The sequence below is a fragment of the Canis aureus genome, chromosome 19, assembly GCF_053574225.1.
Source record: "Canis aureus isolate CA01 chromosome 19, VMU_Caureus_v.1.0, whole genome shotgun sequence".
Lineage (NCBI taxonomy): Eukaryota > Metazoa > Chordata > Mammalia > Carnivora > Canidae > Canis > Canis aureus.
Genome location: NC_135629.1, coordinates 22990249 through 23009312, shown reverse-complemented (window position 1 = coordinate 23009312; position 19064 = coordinate 22990249). Strand labels below are relative to the sequence as shown.

The 19064-nt window shown below is 37.5% G+C and overlaps 1 protein-coding gene across 13 annotated transcripts in view; it reads left to right on the top strand.

Annotated features, from left to right (window-relative positions):
- Positions 1–19064, top strand: part of MITF (melanocyte inducing transcription factor) — a 219497-nt gene that overhangs the window by 126809 nt on the left and 73624 nt on the right. For 9 of the 13 annotated variants that reach the window (XR_013357675.1, XM_077858087.1, XM_077858085.1 and 6 more), the window contains one exon: positions 1864–2113. Coding sequence is in view for 12 of the 13 variants with exons in the window: in XM_077858087.1 (XP_077714213.1) it covers positions 1864–2113 (250 nt within the window). In the remaining variant the exon portion in view is untranslated. The remainder of the gene's footprint in view (positions 1–1863; positions 2114–19064) is intronic. The other 4 variants (XM_077858088.1, XM_077858086.1, XM_077858095.1 and 1 more) reach the window with 1 other exon arrangement.

The window sequence follows — 19064 nt, the reverse complement described above, 5'->3', positions numbered from 1 at the left end:
TTTCTGAGTCAAGTTGTCTGAGAATATTACAGCATTTTGATAATATTGTTTGTCTTATGCTCTTCTTAATATATGTGTCTCTTAAAAGTTTGTGATAGTATATGCCAGCAATATCTCAGACTAACATTGTCAGTAAACTCTTTCCGGTGGTGAACATTGTTTTTTAACTGGGTCATACCCCCAAATACTTTTTGTTGAAGCTGGCTTTTCTAGGAATGCTATATTGTGTAGATTTTATTCCAACCATAAATGTATTTCTTCAGCATTTTGAATGGCTACATAGTATTACATGAAAATTGTGATACATTGTGATAGCACAATGACCTGAATTCACTTCCTGCAGTGAGTAGTGAGTTTACTGCTGGCGTGATTTTTATCATGTAGTTTTCTGGAACTGTGTGAGGAAGAAACACAAACATCTCCTCATCTGTTAGTGTGTTTTGTTACCTGCCGAGTTTAAAGGTTCCTCTCTTTAAGGAGTTCATAAGGACAGCCAATGGCTTAAAGGCTTTATTTTGCCTTTTGTTGGAAAGTAAAGACAATATTGGGGTTTATACTCAAGGAAGGAAGCTAAAGCTGCACATATTTCCCTTGATGAGTGATTTCCTCGGGAGTGAATATTTTCTCAAATGTTACTTTTTTTTCTGTTTCTAGGTACTAAGGTTTTGCAATTGTTTGGCCTAAGCAGAGATTTTTTTTTTTTTTTTTTAAGAAAACCATATTGTTGGAAATAACGAAAAATTGCGGCTAATAATAACAGCAACGACAAACCTTTGTTGAGGCAGTACTATATGTCACTTGTACTAGGCAATTTATGTGCATTATTTTATGTATTATTTAATCTTCACAAAATCCAGAAGAGGTAGGGCCATAAAATATAAGTAAATGTAACAAGTTTTTAAACCCGCTCTCTTTGATAAATGAGTAAGTGTGTAAAAAACTATTATTATCCTTCTTTTCTGGATAAGGTAACTAAGGCAGACGGAGGTTTAATAACTTGTTGATGCTGTAGAGCTGGCAAGATAAGCAGTTGCAACCCATATTTAGGAAAATTAGGAAGTCTTTTCTTCCTAACTTAGGACTAGTGTTTAAGCTTTTTCTGTAATTTTGGATAGAGCAAGCACCAAAACCATTAGAAGTAGGCCGCATGGGGAACTCGCAGACACATGTAGGAGAGAGCTTGCCAAGATGAATAAGGAGAAAAGACGGTACAAAGAAAACCAGACAGAGAATTGCGTTGTCAAACCAGCTCGTCCTGTGCCCCCTTTCTCGAAGTGTGAAGTTGAGCCCAGTGTTCACGTTCTGGTCAAAATGTTTCTTTCATTAGTGGTTTTTACTTCCCATATCCTCACAGAATTTCCTCATGATAAAGTTCACCTTTCCTTTAAATGATTTCAAGTTAGTAAACATCGTAGACCTCTTCAAGGAATTTAGATAACGTGTAGGAGTAGTTATTTGGTTAGATTCAGTTATGAAAAAGCAAATCAAGCAATTTATTTTTAAATGTGGAAATCTGGGTGCCATTAAGACGCACTGCTTCTTGGCACTTCATATGGCGGCGCTATATTTGGTGGTGATGAGTAGTATGTGGTATAAAATGTTAAAAAAAAATTAAGCCTCATGATAAAAATGCCTAGATGCAATCAAGCTGACTTATTTTAATTCAACTCCTAATGACTTAAATCCTGTCACCTCTTGGTTTTCAATTACGTGGCATACCATTCTGCAACTTGATTATCTTTGCACAGGATCATTTCATAGTTTGGTACAATTTAGGATATCCTCCGAAATGCAAACGAAAGGTCTCATTAGGAAACTAAATGTTGTGCCTTTTTTTTTTTTTTTTTTTTGGTTTTCCCACAGCAGTTCCGAGGAGCATCCTGGGGCCTCCAAGCCTCCGATAAGCTCCTCCAGTATGACATCACGCATCTTGCTACGCCAGCAACTCATGCGTGAGCAAATGCAGGAGCAGGAGCGCAGGGAGCAGCAGCAGAAGCTGCAGGCGGCCCAGTTCATGCAACAGAGAGTGCCTGTGAGCCAGACCCCAGCCATAAACGTCAGCGTGCCCACCACCCTTCCCTCTGCCACCCAGGTGCCGATGGAAGTCCTCAAGGTACGTGTCACTCTTGTCCGTTGGGCCAAGCCCTCTTCCAGACCAACATTTTCCATTTCCTAGGTATTTTGTTTACTGGAATGTGTTTTTGGTCAGGTTAACCCATCTGAATCGTATTGGTCTTGTCGATGCCAACTCTACTAAGGCTACGTGACTTTGCATGTCCGAAGAAGGGTGCAAAGTAACTGCAAATTTAGTAGTAGCCCTCACTAAATGGAGGAAGAGTGTTGATGCTCCATGAGAAATAGCAGGTGCGAATAGGTGTCTGTTGTAATGATATCTTTCAATTTATTTTCTTTGGGAAAGTTTCAAAATGTACAAGTTACCTGAAATGAATCTCTTCTAGTAACTTCATGTATTTTTTCCCTCCAAACATTCCATGGCGATCCTTTAAATTTCTTCTTTATTTAGTAAGTAATCTTGGCTCTGGAATCTGACTGTTTTAGAAAGTCTCTTCTGGGATAAAACTGTAGGAGAGCTTTCTTCACTTTAATAACCAGAATGCATAATCCTTTAACTGAAGTGGTCTGTTTGGGGGCTCTTTGATTTCTTGTTAGAGTAGAAACTGCAGGAGCTTGTTAGCATCATTCTATCAGGGACATATAGCTTCCTAATTACTGGGGAAAACTGTAACAAGTCTAAGAATAGAATCCCATCTCACACATGTGTCCTCCACATCACACTGGGATGTACTCCTTGTTTAAAGATAAACATTCCAACTCTTAAATATGACTGATGCAAGGAAAGCTAAAAGGAAACTAAGGGAACTTTTTTTTACTTAAAAGAACATTTTTTTAACCCATTCACCTAATTGATTCATTCGGAAGAGTCCCAAGTGTTACTGTTCATTAAACAATGTGAACTTTACACACTGGTGATTCATTGTTGGTCTCTGCATTCATTCGTGTGCTCAGAAAAAAACATCTCCCACTATTTAAAGTTGACAATTAAAGTAAATAGAGAGATGATGTGTTATAACTGGAAGCAATGTATGATTCTTACCAGGAACTAGGAAAGATTCTTGAAAAACAAATTTAAAGTAAATTGCATAGACTTTTAAAATGTAGTTATGAAAGAATGAAGCTCTTCGCTGAAAAAAAAAAAAAAAAAGCAGAAATTTTGTGAGGCAAAAAAGATCCAAACAGGTTAGCATAAAATATTACTCTGATGTGATTGAAGTTCTGGGTATTGCTACAATTAACGGATATTTTGTTCCCCTGCCCCCCACCCTAATAAAACCGTAAAAGCATTTTGGGAAGAGATGCTGCATTAAATCTTTCTGTTCTGCTTAGGTGAAAATTGACAATCATTAAGTTTTTATAAATTTAGGATTTACATGGTCTAGTGTTCACAGGAATCACAGTTGTTTTGTCTATGCCTTTTAAAGTTAGATGAATTTAAAATTATATGAATTAAATTATAATGTGGAGAAATTTGTCTATTTTATTCACCTTAATAGTCTACTTTTTAAATCTGAAGGATATATTGTAGAAGAGATGACATGGATTTGTGTAGTAGTGATTTGTGTCCAATTCAAAGGTAATGTTTCATATTGTGTTAAAGTATATTAATTGCAATCAGTGTTTCTTTAAGGCAGTTACAGGTGATGGTGCGGAAATCACCCATGCAGATGCATTGAAATACCATCTCTGTTTCATCTTAAAAATGAGTGTCATTCCTAAATGCTTTTATTACTTAAAATGTTATTTTGAAAATGCTTAGAATGAAAATCTGTACCATGTGGTTTGAATAATATACCCATTTTTCTTCATATGTTGCTGTGTCCTGGTAGCAGTGGCTTGAGCTACAATCTTCAATTTAGGGATCACAGAAAAATGTCCAAAATTAAAGCACAAATAAATTATTAGAAGTAGGAGTCCCAATCTAACTAAAAATGAGCAATTGGTATATCTATATTTCAAGCTGAATATAGTTTATCTTTATTTAACTTGTGCATTTTTATACTTCAGCATATAAAGTAGAAAAGTGTGTCATACAAAAAAGAAAGTTTAGTTGGCATAGCAATGCAGATGGGTTTGATAGATGTTTTAGATTGTAATACCCTTTGATAAAAGACTAAATAAAAATATGTAATTTTCTCTCAAATGACATTCTAAGAAATTGAAATAATATTTTTGAGGACCATAGCATGTAGGGGATGGTGTTAGATAATTAAGGACTTTGTACTTGACAATAGTTTACATATTTTCAAAACTTTTTTATATAAAAATATTATTATGAAATATTTATTGTAGAAAGGTGAGAGAAATATGGTCTTGTTTTCTTTTCTCTTTTATGTTTTTAAATTATAAGCATAATTTTGTAAACTTAAATGGCTAATATATTAAAAACAGTTAATTTGCTTAATCTTGGACCATTTTTCTACAAATATACATTTTCAAGGAATGAGTAATTAGTGGGTATAGTAATTGACTACGTTATGATACAAATTCTGTTGAATAAATATTTTTTCATAATGTAGCCTGAGTAAATTCCTCATTTCATTTTTGACGATTTAAATTGCTAAACCGACATACCTGCTTCTCAGTGAAGGTAGATGTATACAGTCAGATGTAGTAGCATTTGCTAGAGAATCCTGTTTAAATCTCCCCATTTCTACTGGTTTTTGAGAACTTGATAGATCACATACACAAACTCGTTACCAACATTTTACTATCAGTGGGTTGAATGATTTTGAAAAGCTAGCTTCATGTTTTCAGGTTAATTCCTTTTCTTGGCAGAGTTAGGCTTAAAAAATGGAACTTAAAAAGCATGTTTAAAAATTGTTGACAGCTTCCTGTAAACTTAAGGCCAGTCTTTGGAATTCAGAGTAGGGGGTGGAAATTTGCATTACTACTTATTCCTCACATTTTCACCATTTAGTGTGTAAATTGCGAAGCTTTGTGGGATTAGCTTCTTGTTTCTATATTTAATTACTTTGTAGCTTTCTTCTTATTATTGATTTTCATGTTGGGTGATATGGACTGATTAGTCTTACTGTTGTATTAGGTATATTGCCCGGATTTCTTAAAAACAACCTGACTCAATTGGGTATTATAATTTAAGGATGCTTCTTTATCATAAATTAACCAGCACTTAGTGTATGTAATGCATTATTCATCATAGTGAACACACCTTGTATTTCAAATTATCAATTAACAAGAAAGTTAAGTCAAGAACCAATAATGGAAGCAGTCAGTGTCTTCTACAGGTGGGTTTCGTTGACATGAAGTCATGCAAATCATAGCTTTGCAGTTTGATCTAGCTTCTTTCAAACAAAAGCAGAGAAACCAGGAGTGGGCCCTGCGGATACATGTCAGGTCCCATAGCTAAAGAAGCATCACAGTCCCAAGCACTGTGTTACCTTCCGCACACTCACCAGGCTTGTGTCTCGCGGTCTCATCTGTAATGCTGGCTGATTGGAGGAGCACCTGGTTGCTCTGATCTTGAACTGGCAGGTTCATCAGAATTTCTCCCTTCGTTCCCTCCCACAACATGGGCTCTGACTGCTCTTAACTTGAAAACATTAGTTTATACTTTGAAGACATTTCTCTGTTCAGAATTTTGTAGGGAATTGCCAAGGCTTTCCCTTCCCTCCTTCATCCCCTTCTTTTCTTCACCTTGGAATTAAAAGAATTAAAGACAAAGTGTTCTCTCTGGACTGGATGGTACATTGAAATTTTGAGTTCTGCTTTGGGGGAAAGGTTTTATGAATTTAAAAGGAAAAAGGATATTTTTGTAACTTTAGGCTATTTTAAGTAGTTTGCAAGACTATTTTAATTTTTTTTCCTTTTTATCTTGGATAATCCAAGAAATTGGGCAGATTGCCACAAAATTTGAAATGGTGCTTGCTGGTGTATGAAGTCTACAAACACTTTGCCAGGGCCCACTATGTTGTAAACTCAATTTACTTGATTGTGTAATAATACGGGATTCCCATTCAGATAGTTACTCTGGTGAGTTAAGATAGAAGTCCTGCTTCCTTGTCACCTTGTTCTACACTCAGTATTCCATGAGATTTCATTAGTTAGGGAAAGGTGAATGACTGAATTGCTGGCCTTTGTCCATAACTCCTGAAGAATACCTGGTGTAGAATTTTGAAGGTGTTGCTTCTCCTTTAGGTTAATACAGAAACATGAAAAAAGGTGTGTAGAGTTCCTGTGGGTTGGTGGATTGGAGATTAGCAAAAGGGACTATTTGCATACTCCACTATGCATTTATATTTTGTTCCTGATTTATTTAGCTGGGAATACAGAACCTAATTTGCATCATGGTGGCCACAGAAAGCAAGAACAGGTACGGCATGTCTCAGATAGGCTTGGATTTTTCCTCTTAGGGAATCTGTTGCTATAGGTGCTGCCCCCAAAAGAAAGGACATCCAAGAATTCTTCTAGTACTATAGTCTGTGAGCTGTCACATACTTATTCTTGTTCATCTGTGATCCATCGTATGTTTTTGTCTCTAGACAGTGTGACATACATATTCTGTAAGCCTTGGTTTCAGAACTATTTATAAACTTTGGTGTCCTTTCATTTTTGGATCAAACTTAGTGTCTGGAAGGCCACATCCTTCTTCAGAGGGGAGCAAACATACTCCAGGTTCAAACAGCTTTTCATCCTCCCAGAGACTTCATTTGCCTACAGGGTCTTTGAGTCTCCTGGTTGTATCACTTTGATGTGTTCAGTGTGACACATAAGATAATTTTCTTTCTTTTTAAAACTCATTTTTACTGATTTTTAAAAATCATAGACCATGTTTGTTAACATGGAACCAAATTTAACAGCAGGGAAGAAAAATCCAACAAAAACTCTCCCTTCTTCTCTCCCTCTTACCTCTTCCCTCCCTCGAGCTCCTTGGAAGGAGCTGTGCTTAGTGGTTTAGGATACAGACTCCCTGACCTCAGCTGTTTTCCCACTCCACAATTGCCTTTTGTGGGAGTGAGTTCTGGAGAAATATATTAGGCGGTTTTGACCAGGTAGACGTAAATCTTGTCTTTCTCTTTGTTCATGTTTACAAATCAAGCAAAAGAAATAGAATTTCTTCTTCTGGATTCTACTATGAGTCTCTTGCTTTAAACTATTCTTCCTAGAGTGGGGACTTCTTACTCTGTGTTTGGAAAGCAGTTAGATCATTCAGGGGTTACAGGTATGTGCTAGCTTCCATGAGCACTGACTGATGAACCATTTGCCTCTCATGCTGCTTACAAGCCCCTCTCATGCTGCTTACAAGCCCTGTGGATTTAGTCATCTCAGGGCTGGCACAGAAATGTGCTCCATTGACTTGTCTTACATTGGTAAAATCAAACTTAACACAGGCTAAGTAGTGTAAGACTATCTGTAAATGTATGTTGATTAATTTGAGATGTTGTTTTCATCTGCACTGCTTTCAATGACTAGTAACTAGAAATGCTGGCGAAGAGAGTCATTTCTGCTTAGATTTATAGGCCTGGTCCGCTTAAATGGGCAGGCCCATGGGGAGCAGCAACCATCTAAAACAAAATATTTAATCTTGACACAGCTAAGTGTATGAATTAATTCCACCTTTCTGAAAACATTGAAATATCAGCTCTAATCACCTGTTCACGTGGCAATATAAGCACAAAATGTAAACAATTTCTCCTCGTATGACCACAATGCTATTTTTATGTGGCCGAGGGATAAAATAGAATCTGGATGATTTGATTTCCTTAGGTTGTAGATAGGCTAGCTGCACGCAGCGGACACCTGGACCTTGCAGGTTTGGGAGGGACACTTTAAACACAAGGATCTTTATCATCTTGTCACTGAGCCACTTTGCAACCACCGAAATCATCTTGTGGATTGTGAGCGGTGCCTGTTCAGCTCCTTTTCTTCCTGCTGTTAAAAGAAGCCATGCTAATAGATGTGTCTTTGTTCATTGATGCAGTTCTCATAATTCAGTACTAGTGGAGGTTAGGGTGGCATCTTATGAAGAATATTAAGGTCTGGGGCCTAGGATTGACAATTCAAGTGGGTTTTTTTTTTTTTATTTGGCTCTGAATGGTAATTTCTTTTTAATGTGATGGGATCTGTCGAGGACGCATCCTTAACAAGGGTGATCCTGCCCCCCAGAGGGCAGGGATTGGTCCTTGGAGGGCAAGAAGTCATAGATGTTACAGCGGTTTGGGCCTCTAAAGGACCCTAGTATATAAAGTTTATATAGGTGCCCGTTACAATTTCATGGGTGTGAGATTGAGGAGAGGCAATTTGGAGAAAAAACTGTCCAAAAAGGCTCCTAAGGGAGGTGATGATGAAAAAAAGGTTGAGAAACATTCCTGTGAGTGCTTAGCACTTTGCTCAACTCTTCTCTTTGTTTAGAGAACACTTACCGAGGCTCTCATAAATGGGACTCCTACATTCCAGTCCATCTTTGTCTCCCCAGGAGAACTGTTGGAATATCGGTCATGCTTGTCATATCCAGTATCCTTATGTCACAGATGTGGGAAATGAGGCAGAGGCTAAGCAGCTCATCCAAAGTTGGGGAAGCAGGTATACAGTCTGCATTTGAACCCACTCAGACTCCATGGTTCAAGTTGCTTAACCATTGATGTAGCACCCCACTTAGAGTAAATGGCCTGAGAAACTTCAGGAGGGAGAAGTAACAGTGTCATTCTCTCAGGTGACATGGTAGCCTTGGACCTGTGGCAGATGTTTATTACACAGCTTCAGGCCACAGCTTAAAATTTTAAAAAGAAATAGTGGTGTAGGGTGCCTGGCTGGCTCAGTTGGTAGAGCGTACAACTCTTGATCTTGGGTTCATGACCTCATGTTGAGGATAGAGTTTACTTAATAAAAAAAATAAATAAGTAAATAAAAAAAGAGATTACTGGTGTCAATGCAGTATTGCCTAAAGCAACGTGGAGGAGGAAAGACCGTGACTATACAGACATTGATTATCAGCTGTATTGGGTTGTAGACTAAATACTTCATATTCTTTATTTCATTTATTCCTCTAGCAACCCTATGGGCTGCATAGAATAGGCCTCATCTTCCAGATGAGGAAACTGAGGCACAGGCTCCACACCCTACCCTATCTACTTATAACCACATCCCGTGCTGCCTCTGCATTTTCTATAGAGCTCAAGGACATGCAAGGACATACTCAACACTTCTGAAGAATCATCAATAACAGAATTGTTAGAGCAGAGTGGGAGCTCCCACTCAGAAGCTATAGAGGAGCTTTGTAGGTTTAATGGAAGGATACATGATCTGACACATTTAGAATTATTAAGAGGCCATCTATATTGAATAATTAGAGTGGATCCCTGAGTCTCCATGATAACCATATGAAAGATCTGGATGTGTTCTTACTGTATAAAAAGAGTGCTCAGCCACACTGACCACAATGGCAATTTAGGGTTTAGTTATAGTATCACTGTTGGACAAAAAAACCCCACTGTATTGAAAGTTTCTGTGACAACATTCAAAAATCATAACTCAGGATCACCTATGTTCTAAAGATCCTGTTGACTCAAGCTATCACAATTCATGTCCTTTATAGCTATGTATATTTTAATAATGTGTTTGTTTTGCAGTAAATTGCTTTTGAAATATTGATTATGGTGGACTCACACAATCTTTTAATAGGAATTTTCTCCTAAAATTATGGTTGCATTTATAGTTTTCCTTACTCTGTCCCCTGCAGTATTATAGCTTTTAACACTTAAAACTGGAGCTTCAATCCTGATTATTTTTCAGTTTGCTTTTAAGTGAATAATGTCAGCTGTAATAAATCTTATATTACTATACAGAAAGGTCACTAGTCTTCACAAATGTTACCTACTTATTCCCTGCAATGAGGAAAGACTTAGATTTGAAAGACCACGTTCTATAAATACACCCTTGAACAACAGAGATTATGGACATGTGTAAGCACAATCTAATTTTACCATTGCCCTACTAAAATAAGTGGGCAGGATCTGTGTTTAAAAATATGTAAATCAGCATAATGGCTTTGTGCAAGGTTATAGCTGCAATCAGTGCTAGACTATTAGCTCTTGTCCTGAATATGTCTCTTTTTATTGACTTCTTTGAATATCATCTTCAACTTTAAGGAAAATGGAGTCCTTGACAATACACTAGTCTTTCAGACCTTGTTTATGAAGTTAGATATTTTTGCGTATTAATTTATAACGTTGCACAAATAGGATGAATCAAAATGGGAGTATATAAAGCAGATGAAGTAGGAGGCTGTTAGAGAGTAGTCTTAGAGGGTGTTAGAGAGTAGTCTTAGGAAAAGAATTGATTTAAAATCATTCTTTAAAAAATGATATTTTAGTAAAGGGTCTAGATAAATCTATACCAAAACTGTTTCTACTAGTTACCTCTGGAGTGGGTTTTGGGATTGGAGATGGTGGTGGTCAAAGGCCTTATATTTTTATTAGGAGAGTGTGGGCCTGCATTCTTAATATAATTAAAATGAGTGTCTCCAGTGCATTTTATTGAGGAGCCTTGACAAAGTTCTCTTCACTCCCGACTTTCTGAGTATGGTTCTTCTGTTGGATGAGTTGACTAGACCTGCACGCATCCTTGTAACTCTCATGGCCTTTCCTGCAGGAAAGATAGCAAGGTATACTACGGTCCTGAAAATTAAAAACGAAGAAAAGAATTTGAATCACCAGGTTGTGAATAATTTTCAAAAGTAGTTAAGAGGCCCGACATGAAAAGCAAAATTCAGATCTCTGCTACCTTACCACCAGGCATAGCTTTGTTGTAATCTCCCCCGTTGGCCCTGAGTTTTGTATAATTAAAATTTAGGAGCTAGAAATTTTGTTGAGACTTAATTAGAAGCGACAAACCAGAGACATTCCTGCTGGTTAGGAAGGGCTTAAGAAATTCTTATTGGCTAAATTACAAATATGTAACATTTTTTTCTGAGCACTGCATGGTAGTTCAGACTGCCTAAAGGTGACAAGATTAGCTCTGTTTTTCTAGTGAAGTAGTAAAAATTAGATTAATAAGTACCAGGCAAAGAACCTTTTCTTTTTTTCGAAAGAAATCTTACCTTGAGTACTTCTGGCTGTGGAGATCGGTGCCTTAATTAGCCACATGTTCTTTTTACCTCCTGGGAAATAAGTATGGGATAAAATTGGGGATCAAGACGTAGACGCACATTGACTTAGCACACGCCGCTAAGTAATTCATCAAGGAATGTTGGTAATTAGTCCTGCCTCTTTCAACTCTTGGCTTATTTCATAAAACCAGTTGATTTAAAATAATGCCTGCTGATTTATTACCAACACGTTTCAAGCCTGAGACTTGGCTCTTAAACAAAAGCCATATTGTGCAGTGATGGAAATGCGCCCTCTTGTTTTTGTGTTTTTACAAATTCTGAAGGGCCATTTATAGGTCCCTGTTAACTTTGTTGTGTTTGCTTTTACCCCATTCAGCATTTTACTGGGTTTTCTTTTGTCTCTTAAGAAGAGAAAGGGGGAGCAAATTAAAAAAAAAAATTCCAGGCTCTTGGAGGTTTTGGATGTAAGGTGCTTGTCAAAGTGTATCGGCTCCGTGTGGTTTGATGGAATTTAATTGGAATCCCTCGTCTGGTAAGACAGGCTGTAGTAATGGCCTTTGCTCCTCCTGCATTGTTAAGTGTTTGGTGATATTTATGACAGGCAGGTTAATCTGAAAAGATTGAATTTATGAGAAGTACAGAACCTTATGACTTCAGCCTGGTAGTCTCAACATACATACAGTGCAGTAAATTATTATTTGGATGCTAAATTTCCATTCGTGCCAGCTGGTATGCTTCTTTACGCTTTGGGGATGCAACCATAATCAGTTTCCCTGTTGAAAACCTAGGATCAGCTTGGTACCAATACTTAACTAGGAGACTGGACAAGTTTATTATTCACTCTGGGCCTCACTGTCCTCATCTGTGAAATGGAGGTCCTAGTACCTGCTCCGGAGAAGTTTTCATGAGAACTAAATGAGATTGTTCACCTAAATCAGTACTGCCCAGTAGACGTGGAATGTGAGCCACATATGGCAATTTAAGTTTCTTTGTGGTCACGTTAAAAGCGCTGAAAAGAAACAGGGAAAATCAATTTAATAATATATCTTATTTTACCCAGGATATCCCAAGTATTATCATTTTAAGATATCATCAATATAAAAATTATTAACAAGATCTTTACACTCTATTTTTCATAGTTAAGTCTTCATACTAGGTTTTTCATACCAGGTTTTCAAAACCAAGTGTGTATTTTACATCTGCAAATACCTTTCAATTTGATGCTAAATTTTCATCAGAATTACTTGACCTGTGTTTAGCTTCTCTGAGATTTACAGTTGAAAAAGTAGATTCATATACCCAAGTTGTCTCAAATATATTTAAAAGATTTCTGGTAACAAAATTGGGTATTGTCTTTAAATTTGGTTTTAAATGAAATAAAAATTAAAAATTCATTTCCTCGGTCACATTGTTGGCCACATTTCCAGCACTATCAGTAGCTACATGTGGTCTGCAGCCTCTGTGTTAGCACAGACCTGAAGCATTTAACACAGTGTCAGATGGATGGAAAGTGCTCAGTAAATGATTCTGCTTTATTGTTGTTGATAATGAGATAATAACTTCTAGTTACTAATTACCTAAATATAGTAATTAATATCATCTCCATGTTAACACCTTTCTGTGCCTCCATGACGCCTGCCCAATACAATTGGTTCCTCATGGCCTCCCTCCTCCCCTCCAAAGAGAACATAAAAAATTTAATCCGGATTTTCCTTTTCACAATCCTTTGGAGCCCACGTTAGCTGACATACCTCATGTATGGTTGATATTTTGTGTCAAAAACAGCCTCTCACAGGAGAGGAGAGCACAGTGAAGAGTCAGCCTTGGTGATGTGGCATTTGGACCTGTCTCTGCCAACAGCCTTCCATTCAGGCCTGAGCTCGGTAACAGCTCTTGACTTGTTAGTCACACGTCTTGTTCCTGCTCTCAACCCGATTTCTTTTCAAACCTCGACATGTCACACTTACCTAGTTCCTGTCTAGCGTGTTCAAGATGTCTCAAACCCTAGGAATATATAAGCATCTTAACATTGATAAAAATGTCCTTGATGCAGAAAAAGACATTGAAGAAAAAGGAGATTGGTTAATCCTAGGATGAACTAATGTATGGTTAATTCATTAGTAGCTAAATTAACATGTAGGTTATTGAAAACTAGTTTTTTTTTGGTGGGGTTTTATTTATGATTTTTGTCCATGCTCATGTTGCTAAGGCAACTTTTTCTCCATTAACTTACAGTATATTTTTAGGCATTTTCAGCACAGCTAATAATTCAGTGAAACCATTTTTCTTTGTTTTCTTATTCACTGGGCACCCAAGTTTTCTGTTTTGATACCAGTTTTGACCATTTATTAAACCAGAAATAATACACCTAAAATGATAATTTATATTTTATTAGATACCTCATTATTCCTCATGCAAACAATGAGTTGATTATACTGGAATTAATCTGTGTTGGAGAGATTTAATTTGTTCTTTATATAATACCAAAAGCCTACAAAGTAGCATTCTTGTTCAATTACAACAAGTAAGAAAGTCAGGAGAGCAAAAATATTAACTATGCTGTGACTTCCAGAAAGAAAAATCATTGTGTTGTTAGATTTTATGATTTCCTTTGCTTGGAGTTATATATATTTGCAATATTTATTATTTATTTTGTTATCTTAATGTAAATTAATAAACACATAGGCCATTATATAGTTGATACAATTTTCCTAATAGCTTTCCAAGTTTGTATTAAAATCATATACATCAAGAGTTTTTCAACTCATTAATTGGCATAATCTTGATAGAATTCATAATTTAGCATTAAGAGTAGGGGCCATTGTGCCCATTTTTATTGACACCTAAGACCGTTGATATCCCTTAGACAGGGGGGAACGCCATAATATTCTGGAAGGACATTTAATCTTGCTGTAAACTTTTATTCAGTTTGACGTGAGCTAATATGTGTAGAATTTAACCCTATATGGTGTTTCTGGGAGAATATTCTGTAACTCAGTAACTCTCAAAGTGTGACTGAGGGGCTTATAGCCCCTGCAATGTCTGGGAGCTATCTAGAAACGCAAATTCTGGGTGCCTGGGTGGCTCAGTTGGTTAAGCGTCTGCTTTTGGCTCAGGTCATGATCCGAGGGTCTTGGATCAAGCCCTGAATCCTGCTTCTTCCTCAGCGAGGAGACTGCCTCTGCTTCTCCTCCTGCTTGTGCTCTCACTCCCTCTCTCTGTCAAATAAATTGATAATATCTATATTAAAAAAAATGTAAATACAAATTCCTTGAGTCTATCCCAAACCTGCCCAGCCAGAAGCTCTGGGAGCGGGGCCATTATTCTCTGTTTCAGCCAGCCCTCTAGAAGATTCTAATGCATGCTTATGTTTGAAAATCACTGCTGTGGAAGTCTGGAGGTTAATTTGTAAGAAACCTAAGGAAAATTGGGAAATGCTAGTACAAATAAAATCAACCAAGTTTCTTTCCTCTAGGGCTTCTTAGATCTATGGTAAATATGTAAAGAGTTGTGGCAAATTTCCAACAGTGGTACAATACGTAGGCACTTATTTGAGAAGAGGGGAGGAGGAAGACAAGCAAAGTGGTTGTTGCTTTCAGGTAAAATTGATAAGTAGAAGTTGCAAAATAGTGGTGCCTGGGTGGCTCAGTGGATTAAGCGTCTGACTCTTGATTTCAGCTCAAGTTACGATCTCAGGATCCTAAGATCCAGCCGTCTGTCGGGCTCTGTGCTAGCTAGGTGTGGAGCTTGCTCAAGATTCTCTCTCTTCCTCTGCCCCTCCTCCCCCCACCCTTGCATGTGCTCGAGCTCTGTCTCTCTGTCTCAAAAAAAAAAAAAAAAAAGAGAAGAAGTTGCAGAATACTCAGTGGCTCTTTAGAGCCTTCTGTGTGTGTGGTACATCCCATTATATGCATATACTTGTGCAAAGTTGATAAAAATAGATTAATCCTGTAAAATCCCACAGAGATGAGAAATAAGAAATTCTAAAATTACACAGTGATTCCTACTTTAAGCTACAGAAACCACTTGTACCTTTGGAGGAGCTCTAAGGGGTTAATAAATCCATTGTCGACAGATACTAACTAAATTTATACCTCACTTGTATATATACCATACATCTCTCTTTTAAGTAAATATTGATGCTGCTGTGATGAAGTATAAATTGATAAAAAACCATGGATTTCATTTTCCCCCTTTTATACATTTTCTTAACAAAAATGAAAAGCACAACTCCTAATCAAATGGGGCCTTAAGGTATTTGACTTTTAAGAAAGGTTAAGAGCTACTTCTTTTTAAGAAACTTTTAAACTATCAAGTGTTATATAAATTCTACTTTTGGACACTACATTCCTTTTGGCAAATTGGATTTAATGAAACGGTAGCACAAAATGGCCTTTCAGAGTCCAAGGGACCCTAACATCTCTAATTTCACAAGCAGCAGGCTCTTGATGGGTCAGCCTGTGACATCAAAGGTCTTTACTGACGTGACCATAGTCTTGGCTTTGCCTTTTACACTGGTGCATTGACATCAACAGAAAGTGTTTTTCTTTCTTTTTTCTCTTCCAGTATTAGTTTTCTGCCTGAAGGCAGTATATCCAGTGCATGTGGCCAACTTGCCCCTGGTTGGAATAAAACAAAGGTTCATTTTTGGAAGCTCTACAGGAAAGACCAACTCTTTCTGTTGCTGGAGTCCTTTGCTTATACAGCCAGCATGTGGACCTAAGTCCAGCCTTCAAAGAGACATAGCTCGCATAGGAGCCATCAAGTGTACTTTTCTTCCATCAGAAGATAAAGATTATGTTCTTATCTTCCTCCTACTAAGACGAGGAAATTGGAAATAACCCTAAGATGCCCCTGGCAAATTTCTGCACCGAAATTTTGCTTTTCTGGTGGAGTTACCATTTTTCTTTTTTCTTTTTTTAAAAAAAAAAGATTTTATTTATTTATTCATGAGAGACACAGAGACAGAGAGGGGCAGAGACAGAGACAGAGACGGGGGAAAAGCCGGCTCTCTGCTGGGAACCCGATATGGAACTCGACTCCGGGACTCCAGGATCACACTCTGGGCTGAAGGCAGGTGCTCAACCACTGAGCCACCCAGGCCTCCCTAGTTACCATTTTTCAATTTAAATTCACTTACCCAGGGCAGCCTGGGTGGCTCATCGGTTTAGTGCCGCCTTCAGCCCAGGGCCTGATCCTAGAGAACTGGAATTGAGTCCCGCGTAGGGCTCCCTGCATAGAGCCTGCTTCTTCCTTTGCCTTTGTCTCTGCCTCTCTCTCTCTCTCTCTCTCTCTCTCTCTCTGTTTCTCATGAATAAATAAATAAAATATTTTTAAAAAATTCACTTACCCAAAGGTGTTTAATTATGTGCTCTGCCTCTTGTCATGGGTAAAGGGTCTGGGATCCGGAGTTAGATTGGCAGTGTTCAAGTCCTTTCTGAACCATAGTTCCCTTGTCTGCATGACAAGGATAATAGAAGATCCTCATTCATAGGGTTACTGTGAGAAGCCAGTGACATGATGCTTGCAGAGCACTTGGGTCTCTACCTGGCACGGTATTTATTAATGCTGATCACTGTTGTCAGCGTTTCAACCAAGGACACACACCAAGTCCTTAGTGACTCAGCCACATAATGGGTGCTTGAGAAATGATTAAAAGGTTAATGCTTTGGCAAAAGGTGAGGAAAATTGATTCTACATAGGATCTGGAATTAATTTCTCCAGAGGTCTATGGGATATATAAAGATTCTTTTAGCTGGTAACTATTCAGTTACATTTCAGCAGCAAGGAATTTTTATTCTTAAAAATCATCTGGTGATACAGGTTCCCTTAACAGGGTATTTTTCTTGGAGGGGCGAAAGAGTGGGATGCTTTGCACAGTTTTTAACTGCCGCCCCCCCCGAAATTACTTTACATCCAATACTTAAAATTACTTAGAAATTGTTTTGATGATTGACAGTAAGGATTAAATCTTTACTTATAGAAAATTCTGAGGAAACTGGTATAAATTGGTGGTATATTTTAAAAATTTTAGTAGATGTTAGGCTATCAAAATGCTCCCTGATTCTGAGATTAAACTTTTACTTACAAGCTGAGAAGTCAGCAATTTTGGTTCTGGAACTCTGGTAAGATATAAGTGACCATATATGATTTTATGAGTTCACTTTTGAAGGCATCACTAATTTCAGGTAAGTGGTAATGTTAGGTAATGTTCAAAATACATTTAATCACAGCATCTCATCCACGAGCTCCAATACCTGCTTTGTAGAGCCAGTAAACTGATGGAAATCTATATCTCTGTTCAGGAAATTTTTATTGTTAATCAAATTGCATAATTATTTTTTCTAGTTACCAGGTATTTTGACTCACCTGCCATGGGGTTACTTGACTTCTTCCTTACATGATATATCCTTTTGTTTCTTGTCTAAGATCCTGCTGTCCCAACCCCATCTCTTATGTATAAAATTTTAGTCTTATCTCTTTATTTTTTTGCCTTTTAGGAACCTGTGTCACCTTGAGTGTTCTGTACTCAACACTAGCTTACTCACTGACCTTTATTTTTTGCTAATAAACCATTTATCTTATTTCTATGATATGTATTATCTTGAGATAAGACCAAAGGCCATTGTCTTCAACCGATCTTACTACTTGCTACTTTATAATCAAAACTACAGCCCTGAAATCAAACATCGACCTGTAGTATGACCTTGGGGTAGTTGCTTTCCTGGGTCTCAGTTTCCCCATCTGACCAGCTGGTCTCAGACTTGCCCCCTAACACTGGCATTCAATGAGCTGTCTGTCGCTTCTTTTTCCTTGAGAAGTGCCCACCTACACATCACTGGAATTTAATTCGTGTAAGATGAAGATAACAAAGGACTTTGAAAGCCCTTGAAAGAAACATTAGGTTTTTTTTTTTTTTTTTTTTTTAAGCCTGAGCTACACAGAACAGTTACCATGACAAAGAACCTCAGTGTATATAAGGCTTACAGGTCCACTGTAGTTACAGTGGCCAATTTCTCCTTGAGGGTGGCAGGATGTGCGTTAGAAAACCTCTTGCATTATTATTTAGATATTCTTTTATTTTGCCTATATGTGCTTTACTTCCTATAATAATAGCAGTATCACTACTGGCTATCACTTACTGAGTCTCTGAGATGTTCCTGAGGCCTTGTGAGCAGAGACCCAGCTCAGATGTGCTAGGACTAGATGATCAGGATGCACCCAGAGCTGCCATGAGTTTATTTGCACAAACCGCTTAAAATCCATCTTAAATATTTAATCATTAGGTTTACTAAATCTATAACATGAAAACTCATTTCTGACATAATTTGCAGTCACAGAATGTTTTATAGCTTTTATTTTCTTCCCTTTACTAAACAGAAAATGAGTGGAGGCTGAGGATGTTTGTTGGTGATTGATCTGCAAATGTGAGGACAGGTGTATACAATTCACTTCTATAGATTTATTAGTTTTACTTTAGTTTTATATATTAATACTGATTTGAATTCTCTTGAGAAGAGAGAGAGTGTGTGTATGTGTGTGTTTGCAAGTTTTCTCTCAAAGGCTTTTCTTTGGGAAAAGAATTCAGGGATACTGCAATTCCTCCTTCCTTAAATGCACAAATCTGGAATTATGTATCTTGCCTTCGAATCTCAGCTGTCGTTAGTAATCTTGGTCAGGTAAGCTAATCTGTAGTCTCAGTCTTAGTTTCCTTATCTGTAAAATGGGCACAGTGGCAGCACCCCCCCCCCCCCACGCCTGCCATCCTGTTGTAGTATGTTTCTTTAATGTGAGTACCTCTAGTGTTACTGGTAAATGAAGAACTTGTGCTAGTGTAACAGGGAATTCCTTTGAATTCATTCTCCACAGCATGTAAATGTTTGAAGCAGTCAAGAACAAGTTTTACATATTTAAAGAGAAA